General features: G+C 38.9%; 2 protein-coding genes across 2 annotated transcripts; both read left to right on the top strand.

Annotated features, from left to right (window-relative positions):
* The first annotated feature begins 1,886 nt into the window (after window positions 1–1,886).
* LOC112278980 (conserved oligomeric Golgi complex subunit 6) lies at window positions 1,887–5,439 on the top strand. The gene is made up of 4 exons (XM_024512963.3): window positions 1,887–2,382; window positions 3,031–3,354; window positions 3,490–4,382; window positions 4,686–5,439. Exons 1-4 carry the CDS (start codon window positions 2,111–2,113, stop codon window positions 5,357–5,359), a joined length of 2,163 nt encoding a protein of 720 aa, XP_024368731.1. The 5' UTR covers window positions 1,887–2,110; the 3' UTR covers window positions 5,360–5,439.
* Window positions 5,440–6,689: 1,250 nt separating this feature from the next.
* LOC112278792 (uncharacterized) lies at window positions 6,690–9,423 on the top strand. The gene is made up of 5 exons (XM_024512561.3): window positions 6,690–6,808; window positions 6,949–7,847; window positions 7,940–8,270; window positions 8,630–8,763; window positions 9,040–9,423. The coding sequence occupies exons 2-5, from the start codon at window positions 7,035–7,037 to the stop codon at window positions 9,235–9,237; spliced, it is 1,476 nt and encodes a 491-aa protein (XP_024368329.1). The 5' UTR covers window positions 6,690–6,808; window positions 6,949–7,034; the 3' UTR covers window positions 9,238–9,423.
* The last annotated feature ends 1,240 nt before the right edge of the window (window positions 9,424–10,663 follow it).

Genomic DNA, 10,663 nt, shown 5'->3' with positions numbered 1-10,663 from the left:
TGCATAGATATATAAATCATTTGATTAAATAGAATTAAATAGAAATAAATATTATTATATCAAAAAAATTATTTAAAAAATATCAAAAAGATCTTTTTACATATGAACTATGTTTGTAATTTTTTTAGATGTGCCATAAACTTGTAAAATTTTTTAAAAAAGTGTTTAATATGTAAAAAGCTACTAAAATTTTAATACTTTATTTTAAAAAATTATCAATTTTAGAACACTTTTACACAATCTTTATATTTGAGTGTATAAATATATAAGCATAAATCAAGATACTTTGAATTTTACATGTATTTTTCTTGCATTCTATTCTTGATTCAAAACTTTCTACTTTATTATTACTTTATATACCATATATTTTCATTCTTAGTAGTACATTACATTATCTCTTAATAATTCTATGTAAAATCATGTCTATTAGAAAAAAAATTGCCATTATTTTTTTTTTTTAGTATTTTAAATAAATCATGATAATATCAGACTATCCAATGAGTATGTTTTATAAGAATTTTTTATACTTACTTTAGAATTTATTTTTAAAATTAAATTTAATAATTACTAAAAGATAAATAATAAATTTCTGAAAAAATCAGAAAAAATAATATATATGTATATATATATATATATATATATATAAGATGATGATTTTTTTTAAGTACCAAAAAAAAAATGAAACTTGTGTATGATTAGATTATAAAAAGACATTAACAATACCAAGAACAATCTTAAGCATATCTGTATATCTATATATATTAGCTAACACAAAATTTATGTAAAAACTTCTTAAAAACTAGAAGACTTACAAGATAAACATTTCAATTAGATAAAAAAAATCATAATAAATCATTTTATTTTTAAAAATTATATTTTTTTTATATTTCTAGCTGCTTAAAAATTTAGGAGTATTTAAATTTTTAATTAGTATTCAGAAAAATCCTTAATATTTTATAAGAAAATTATTACTAAACTAACTTATTTTTACCTTCTTTTATTTTAAAAAATTGACTAATTAAGATGATATAGATGTTCAAGTCATCTATTCTCTTTTTTCTTTTAGAAACATTTTCTACAAAGTGCTATGGGATTATAAATTTTTTTGTTTGAATGATAGTTGCTATAATTTTGAATGTGACTTCTTAAAAAAAATGATAATTCCTTTGAATAATTAATAATATTTTATAAATACACAAAAAACCACCTAAAATTATGATTGTTGTTAAAGCCTTAATAAGTACCTTGAAGTCAAATATTTAAAATACCATCAGAAATGCTATTTATTTCCAACCACATCACCAAGTCCCAAAGGTTTCTTTCAAAAATACATGTGCTTTATTGCATTACTAAATTATTATTAATAAAAATATATATATATATATATATATATATACATACAGAGAGAGAGAGAAGATCTTCATTTTGATTTTGGTATATAATTTTAACAACATAACATCCTAAATAGTCCTTTAAAAAAATCCATTGATGATGATTGTTGAAACAATTTATTGTTTGCTAATTCTTCATCATATCAAAGAAAAACCTTAAAATTATATATACACTTATTAAAATAATATTTTTCCCCAGATGAAGTCTTTAAATTTTCATAATTATTTAAATATTTAAAAAGATAAAATAAAAAAATGACGTTAAATGCATAGCATGAAATGAAGGGGTTAATTCTGAAGGAGTCGACGAGCACTCTCTTCTCTCAAAGCCATGAAAGGAATGCCAGAGAGCAGCAATCGTGCACTGTATTTAGTATCCCTCCCATCCCGAGAAGCAGCAACAACACCACTGGAGGAGGATGAAGTCCAGGAGGGCCATCCATCCGCGGGGTAAAGGAGCTCTGTGCAGAGCGTGCAGGGGGGGGGGGGGGGGGGGAGACTGAGGAGAGGGGAGGGGACGGGGGACGTGTGGGAGAGAGACGCAATGCTGGGCTGTGCTGTGTTATTGTGGTGGAGTTGTGCGGGGTGATGCGGTGTTGTGTGTCGGGCATGGAGGAGGGCTTCCTCTGAATGTCATGAGCCTGCCTGCTCCGTCATTGCCATTGTGATCGCCATCTTCCTCATCATCGTGGGCACGGTACACCGTAGCTTTGGGCTCCATGGGAACTATGACTGTGGCGCCCGGGTTGGCGCGCAAGCTCAAGAAGGTGCTGGAGACGCGCACGGATTCGCCAGATCTGCTGGCATCGTTGGGCGCTTTGTCCTCGCTCTACACCGACAACACTCAGCAGGCAAGGCGGAGCTTGCGTGCCACGATCGAGAGGCGGGGTTTGTCTATCAATGAGGAGTTCCTGCGTGCCTCGGAGTCGGCGCAAAAGGCACTGGACGCTGTGGAGTTGGAAGTTGCGGGGCTGGCTGAATGCTGTGAGAGGTAGTGGCGTTGTTTCATAGTTGCCCATGTGTATGTCTTTGAATCTCGGTTGATTTGCTGAAGAATAAAGATGCTTTTGTAATGTATATGTGCAATTTCAGAAGTCAGTCTCGATGCGGGGCAATCTAGGGTTCTGTGCGATCAATAGCAAAGATGACTATGTACGGGCGAAAGAATAAAGTCTATTAAATTTAGAAGGTTAGGATTTGATCCTAGGAGCCGAATTAAGCAGTGATTGATCCTTAGTTGCAAGGAAAAGTAGAATTTGGCGGTTTAAAGGTCTAGCAGTTGCCCATTGTCTACTCGGTTTGATTCCGTATATCGTAATTTGAGAGTTGTGCAAAAAGTTCCCCTGAAACTTCAGAAAACTTTGCCTAATGAAGCGAGGGGTTTGAATGTTGGATGACTAATTATGATCTTTAGCAACCAATGCACACTATGATAGAATGAAGAATCAGTTGCTAGGATCAAATGGATCTCGGGTAGATTTGTTTCTCATGTGGATGCCATGTTTTTTTCAGCGATCTTTTCATCATTGATTGCAACGAACTATTCGACCGAGTGTTACAATTGCAGGTGCTTTAGTACCTTCCGCTGCTTGAAAGAATGATTCCTTGCACTAACATAAATTTCTCTCTTTCGCATCAGGATTGCGAAGTCTCTAAGTAGTTGCAGCAGCACTACCAGCGAGATCGTGAGTGCTACCGAACGGCTAAAGCAAGAGTTAGAGCATACCACTCAACGTCAGGAGCTGATAACTGCGTTTTTGAACAATTACCAGCTTCGGCCGGAAGAAGTCACTGCCCTTCGAGAGGAAGATATAAGTGAGAATTTTTTTAAGGCGTTGATGCGGGTCCAAGAGATTCATACAAACTGCAAGATTCTATTGCGGACGCATCACCAGCGCGCAGGGTTGGAGTTGATGGATATGATGGCCGTCTACCAGGAAGCTGCATATGAACGGCTGTGCAGGTGTGTGCGATGTACCTGTATCTAGCTATTTTTTCTTGGCTTGTTTCGTCTTGGTTTCATGGTTCTTTGGGTTTCTGTGTTGTGCTTTTGTGCAACCTGATGGAAAGGTTTGTACGTATATGTTGGGATATCCAGATGGGTACAAGCGGAATGCCGTAGCCTGGGCGATAATGACACTCCTGAAGTTAGCGATCTTCTAAAAGCGGCAGCGCAATCGCTGAAAGACCGACCTGTACTCTTCAAGTACTGTGCGGAAGAGGTAGCTAACACACGTCACAATGCCTTGTTTCGACGGTTTATCACTGCGCTTACACGTGGTGGTCCCGGAGGGATGCCAAGACCTATTGAAGTGCATGCACATGACCCTCTGCGTTATGTTGGTGATATGCTTGGCTGGATTCATCAAGCTCTAGCCTCAGAGCGAGAACTGGCCATGGCCTTGTTCAGTGCGGAGCAAAACATAGGAACTACGTCCAAGAGATTTTCAAGTGAAGCTTCAAATATGGGTAGAACCACCCCCAAGGAATGGGAAAGGGAAGATCAAAAGGCGGAGACTGATATGGGTTATGTGCTGGACAGAGTATTTGAGGGTGTTTGCAGGCCATTTAAAGTGCGCGTGGATCAAGTCTTGCACTCCCAGCCTTCATTGTTATTGGCTTACAAACTGAATAACCTTCTCGAATTCTACGGGCATACTGTTTCTGAGCTCCTAGGTCCAGGAGCCACGCTTTCGGTGACAATTCGTGAAGTCCGCGACGCTGCTCAACGTACTGTCTTGGACATTGTGAAGGTGCGGGGCGACAAATTGCTACGTTACGGCTCTGTTGTGGCCGTAGACCTTTCTCCGCCTCCGGCTGTTAATGAGACCATGTCCGTTCTTTTAGAGCTGGTTTATAACTACGAGACCATGATGGTTCCTGCGGGCGGGAAAAAACCTGATTTTGAGCCGATTATTCAAGGACTTCTGGATCCTCTCGTACAGATGTGCGAACAATCTGCTGAAGCCTATGGAACCAAGCCACAGTCAGGTATTAGACTTTACCACCTGTATCACAACTTTCTGCCTAATTTGTGTGAGCTCGTATGATTTTGCGGAGTCGTTGCAGAGCGCGTTACTGTTCCAACTCTTAATCGTTATATTAGTTGACCGCATTTTCAGTGGCACGTCCTTGCCTCTTTTGCATCGGCCCGACCTCTTTCTGATCTACTTCCCGAGAATTTGAATTGCTGAATGTACTTGTTTTGTGGAAATAATATTTTTTCTTAATATGCGACTTAGTAGGACTTCCTTCAATCCTCACTCCTCTGTATTTATTACGTAATATTATCAGGTCTGAGACGCAATAGTGGAGAAATCCCACCGTCGGGGCGTAGACTTCCAAACATTTCTCCTTCACAGAGAAGGCCGTCATCGGTAGAGACTCTTCTAAGTGGCAAGTCCAATTCTTTGGCTTCACGGAGTGTGCTGTCCCTCCGGAAGATGTTCCTCATCAACTGCTTATCAGCGATACAGGAGCCCTTGAAATCACATTCAGTGGCCGATGCTTACGTGAAGATTCTGGCCGCTCGTGTAGAAGGTAATATTGCGGCTCTGGCCGAGTCAGAACTTGCAGTGATTCTGGAGCGCTGCGAGCTTCAGAAGAAAGTATCCTACATCAAGAACAGAATACGTAAAAGCCAACTCGGCGAAATCGTGCCGAATGAAGAAGATGTTGATGATGGGAAACCCATAGCGGAAGCAGAAGGCATGTCTCCGTCTGCTGTTTCAGAATCTCTGAAACTGCTCTTTGGTCTTCTGAGTGGCAGTGAGGGAGCTATTCCAGAATTTGAGCAAATCCAAGTCCCACAGTTTAGAAGCGAATCATTTGGACGTGTGGGTAGAGCAGTAGCTGAGGCTTACGAGCTCATGTACAATGCAGTTATGAATCCTGCTAATGGCTACCCGGATCCAAAATCAATGCTTCGGCACTCACCTGATCAGATAAAAACGATTCTTGGAGTGTAACTCTCTATGAATCAATTGTAATTCTTTCTCATACTTATATCGTAAAAGGAATATTTACCTTGCTGATGTGTTCAGTTTTACATGTTTTTTTTTAAACTCTCATATTGGGCAAATGCAATCTTTATTGAGTGTTATTTCTTGGGAGTAAAGGAAAATTAGATTTTAGTGCAGGATCATTTGATGCAAGTCAAAATGTCAAATAGAAGTCGAAACCTCAACATTGATATCTGTTGTGACTAGTGGCGTTTACGTTCATTTGCAGGGAATTTGCAAGTTTACACATGTTGGCTTTTAGCAACCATAGTTCAAATGTCATTGTAATTTTGAAATTTTACGCCTCTTCGAATTCTGAAATTGACTTTGTCTCTCTTCGTCATATATCTTTCGATAATTTTTTAAAAACTTCCTCGTATACATCAGACTTAAGAAAAAAGTTATGAAAGAAAATGATAATATTGGCAAGTTTTTACTCAAAAACTATTTTGTAAGAAATATCAGTAACAAAACTAAGGTTGCAATATTTAACAAGGATTAAGTTTTATTTTGTCCACTCAACATGTAAATAGGTGGTGTATCTTTAATAACTGAATCTATTCAGAAAAATATTATTAGATTTGGTGATATAATTCAAATAAAATTGACTAGTTTTGGTGTCGCTTAAAATGGATTTGAATTTGTAGGAAGTAAATTTTTAATTAGTTGAATATTTGTCTCAAACTTTTTCAGAATAAGATTGACATCTAAAGTTTCTACTCATGCACAAATATTTTTAACAAAATTAACCTTTAACTCTTTTTGTAAATTATTACAGATGGAAATACGAACCCAACAATTGTGCCACTAATGACTTGTGATTGAAATATCTCAGGGAAGTCTATATGAAATTGTCAAAAGGTTCTTCGTGAGTGCAGCCCCAGATTGAAAGAATTGGACCATCTTGCTTACGTGTAAGGGCCGACGTGGCAAACAACCCCAAATTGCCGAGGGAGAGGGAGCCACTTCCAGTATCATGGCATATTGGAATTCACGAAGTGCATTTTAGAACAAACCCAGCGAAGGGAGCCACACGCTGAGAGGTCAACGTGATTCGAGGTTGGGTCTAAGACCAGTTAGGTTTGATACCCGTTAATACCCGTTCCGTGCCACCCACAGTAGTAGTATGATCTATCCATGAAGCAAGCAGTCAGATAGATGGCTTCAGATCTCGCGTCCCTCAGTGGAGCACCCCGAATCCTGCCTCTCGGATTCCGAAGCCCAACCCCCACGAGCCAGCCAGCCCTCTTACTACACCTTCCTCCGATGCAATGCTGCCCCTTTCATCCTAAGAGATATCTATTGTCTTCCTCCTCCCTGCCCTCCCTGCGATATTTCCATCTACATTTTTGGAACATTTCTCGCAACATTTCTCTGTCCACCACACTCCTTAACACAATTTCCTCTCTTTTCGAGGTATTGCTTCATTCCCTGAAGGGCTTGCACTTTCGCCGTGTCCATTTTCTTGCTCAAGTCGGGCTGGATTCTTGGATGGCCGTTTTTCAATTGAGTTCCAGAATCATGTAAATATTTGGTTCACCTTTTGTGTTGTGCAGTTGGAAGCTCTCTTGACAGCGTGTTGGTGCTGAATTGGGTGTCTAACACCCAATTTGAGCTTCGGGGACAAGCGGTGGAAGTCAGGATGGAGGCTGTGGCGTGCAGAGCAGGTGCGGCAGTCCCGTCTTTGGTAGCTTCCGCTTCAAGAGTGTCCTCCTCCGAGAACTCGAAGGTGCTGGGAAGAAGATTTCACTCTATAAATTTTTCTGCTGTGGTGTTGACAAGGGTAAGTTCGAAGCGGGCTGAGAGGAGGAACCCCGTTGTGTCGGCAAAGGCTAATACTCAAGGGGAGGCCCTGCAATCCCTCTCGAACGTAGTGACAGATGATGCCGTACCTGAAGGCCACAAGGGTCTCCACGGGTTCCTGTATGGAGAAGGTGGTGCTGAGGTTCATGGCTCCGCAGGCAACAAATTCAACGGAGTAGAGGGAGAAGACGATGGGAATGCTATCATCTTATATGAGGATTACGTCTCTTTTCGTAAGAGTTTCAAGTTTGCAGGTGTTTTTGCGATCTATGACTTCCAGGATTCGTTACAGTATGTTAACTACTCTCGGCATGTGGTGTCCACCCTTAGAAGCTTAAGGGCTAGGGTTGGAGAAGAGAAATGTAGCTCCGTGCGAGTGAAGATATATACTGACTCCTCGTTGATCACGCGTGCAAAGCTGGAGGAGGATAAGCAGAGTTGGTTAGATTCCCTGGGTTCTGCTCCTGGGAATTCTACAGAGAAGCACTTGTGGGAAGGAGCTGGTAATAATGTGGCCCTTATGTCGGAACAAGAGAAGATTGAGTACGAGGAGAAGAAGCTGAAGTTGCGAAAAGCCATGGGCGAGAACTTGTTTGATGATGTTGCTGGGGAGGATGATGATACACGCACTCGCAGACTCAAGCTCCTTCAGGTAAATTGTGCTTCCCTCAGTCCAGCTTCGTGATCTGTAATGTGGAGATTCTTCTTGAAGAGGCAGTTGAGTTGTATCTGCGTCTTGTGCAGGCTGTGGAAGGAGATGACTGGAGTAGCGTCATTGATGGCCAAACAAAGCAAACTCTAGACCCTCGAGTTTCCAGCGAAGTGGCTGTGAAAGAGAAGAGTGTACATAATGTGGCTGATGAACCCATGGCGGCTGGAGCTGACGAACAGATTGTTAGTCCATTTGCTTCAGGCTCTCAGGTGGGAGGAGGACTGTATTCAGCAGAAACTTACGAGTTTACCGTGGAAAACGTGGACAAAGTTCTCGACGAAGTTCGACCTTACCTGATCGCCGATGGAGGCAATGTCGAGGTTGTGGCCGTGAAAGATGGAGTGGTTTCGTTACGATTACAAGGTATGTCTCGCTTTCTTGACTTGGTGATTGTTTAAAAACTTGAATAAACGTAACCAAGTATAGCACATGCATCAAACTATTCACTAATAAATTATTTAATTATTTATTCAACGTAAGGATCTTTGTCGAATGGATTACAAGGATTGCATTGTACAAGTTTATGCAGGTATTTATTTATTTATTTATTTATTTCAGGTGGTTCTCAGGACCTAACGTTCCGATGCAATGGATTCAGAATAATTTTGCTCAAGGAGATGAGAGCAGATATTTGTGCAATAGTAGCCTTTTAAACTGTACTGCATGTATTGTTGCGAATTGTCATGTACTGACGTATTATCTCCACATGGCTTGTCATGTAGGTGCCTGCGGCACATGCCCAAGTTCCACGAGTACAATGAAGATGGGCATTGAAAGAGTCCTCATGGAGAAATTTGGAGACGTTTTGAAGGAAGTAGTCCAAGTTGACAAGCAGGATATCGGTGCTAGCGTTCTTGTAAGCTCGAGTTACTCCTCTCTGTATCATACTACGTGTAGCATATCATGTGAATATTTTTAATTTTTATTGGAATAAGACACTTGTTCATCCCTAATGTGAAAAGACATGTTACGATGGTGGTCATGGAGTCCAATAGATAGTAACTGGCGTGATTCGCATAGATTAATCTTTGTTGAATTTTAGAGAATTTCTTTTTTGACTATAGTCCAGTTTCCGAAGATTTTAATGAAAAACAGCAATTTAATTTTTAACCCTGGTTTTGTGTATGTCCAGGCTGTTGACGAACATTTGGAAATGTTGAGGCCTGCTATCCGTAACTACGGTGGTTCAGTTGAGGTGGTATCCGTGGACACGGTAAAAGGCGAGTGTCAAGTCAAGTACCATGGTCCTGCTCCTATTGGTATGGGTATCCAAGCAGCCATCAAAGACAAGTTCCCCGATATCCAGGTGGTCATTTTATCAGCACCCTGATGTGGGCGGGTGCCTAGAATTCTAGTCTAGAATGACTAGTTAATAGTTTTTTTTTACTAAGTAGGACTAGTATATTCCCTGTAGTCTCGAAAGTTGAGGTGCTTGAAAAATTCAACTGTACTCTTAAGGCGTTACCTTAATATTGCATGGGAATCCATAAGTACTCGACTGCTGATTCTTGTGAAATTGTCTTGGTGAGCTGATCAATATTTTATGACTTTTTTACCAACTTGTATGTTAAGTTGAAAGTATTATTGGCAATGAATGTCTTACACTTAAATGTTTAGTATTGAAGAAGTTGGTAATATTTTTGGCAAAGCCTTAGTTTACAATAAAATTCTATGTTAAATCAAAAAATCAAAAATTCAAAAATAATTGGTGTAAGTTTCTCAATTAGAAGTAGCTAGTAATTTGAATTGTTTGTAATGTTGTGTTGATTGTGTCAACTCAGCTCTGACCGATCAATTTACATGAAACAAACAATCATCAAAAAATAGACTTTTGTAGTTTCAAACTAGCAGAATTTGTAGGATGCACCCACAAAAATAATTATAAGTAAGGGTACAAATCAAAACAACAACAAAAAATAAAAATAAAATAAAATAAAAAATCTCAAAGAGATGCACAATTCTTCTCTTCTCCAATATAGTTCTCCTCCTCAAAAGATGAAAGAGGACTTCTTGGGTCTCCATTTGCCTCCCTTCTCCTCACTTGCCACAGTTCATCATTGCTGCTTCTCTTCACATGGTCTTAGTCATGTGCACCTCAAGTAGGTGATTTGGAGGCATGTCTAGAGACATTGTTGTTATCTAAAATCTAAAGGTTGAGGTCCACTTGGTTGCTAGAATAGGAACAATGTAGAGAGCAATGCAAGATTGACAAGGATAATATAGAATGCAATGATTTGACCAAAATGCACCATGATCCACTTTGATAAATTTGTAATAGAGAAACAAAGAGATTATGTTGCATATATATATATATATATATATATATATTTATAAACAAATACAACTTATTGATAGTGTATGACAATATGCTACACAACTAAAGACTTTGTTGTACACTAGATTTGGTTTATTACCAGTAAAAGCCTCTTTTAGTGTCATAAATCAAAGAGCTTTTGTAGAACATCCATTATGGATATAATTAACTATTCTTACAACTTCTCATTAATACTTAAGTACTATTGTTTCAATAATAATACTTTGTACTCCCTTTGAAATGAATTTAATTTTTTCTCTACTATGTAGTTTGATTGTGGTGAATATGATGAGGTAAGTTCTCTCTTAATCCCTTGTGTTAATAATAACTTAAAATTTTTCTTGATACGTACTTGCTTCTATAATCAATAAGAAGATATTTGACTCTTTTGTTCGGATTTTTTAATAATATTTTAAATTCTTTGAACTTTTTTAAGAATTTG

This window comes from Physcomitrium patens, chromosome 2 (genome assembly GCF_059467195.1).
Source record: "Physcomitrium patens ecotype Gransden chromosome 2, ASM5946719v1, whole genome shotgun sequence".
In the NCBI taxonomy this organism is placed as follows: Eukaryota; Viridiplantae; Streptophyta; class Bryopsida; order Funariales; family Funariaceae; genus Physcomitrium; species Physcomitrium patens.
Note: the sequence above shows the minus strand (reverse complement) of the source record. Positions and strands in the feature narration are given on the sequence as shown.

Excerpts from the sequence above, each read along its gene's own strand:
- LOC112278792 (XM_024512561.3), top strand. The coding sequence starts at position 7,035 with ATGGAGGCTGTGGCGTGCAGAGCAGGTGCGGCAGTCCCGTCTTTGGTA. Across the intron at positions 8,271-8,629 it reads GGTTTCGTTACGATTACAAG|GTGCCTGCGGCACATGCCCA; the intron begins GTATGTCTCGCT and ends CTTGTCATGTAG. Across the intron at positions 8,764-9,039 it reads ATATCGGTGCTAGCGTTCTT|GCTGTTGACGAACATTTGGA; the intron begins GTAAGCTCGAGT and ends GTGTATGTCCAG.
- LOC112278980 (XM_024512963.3), top strand. The coding sequence starts at position 2,111 with ATGGGAACTATGACTGTGGCGCCCGGGTTGGCGCGCAAGCTCAAGAAG. Across the intron at positions 2,383-3,030 it reads CTGGCTGAATGCTGTGAGAG|GATTGCGAAGTCTCTAAGTA; the intron begins GTAGTGGCGTTG and ends CTTTCGCATCAG. Across the intron at positions 4,383-4,685 it reads TGGAACCAAGCCACAGTCAG|GTCTGAGACGCAATAGTGGA; the intron begins GTATTAGACTTT and ends TAATATTATCAG.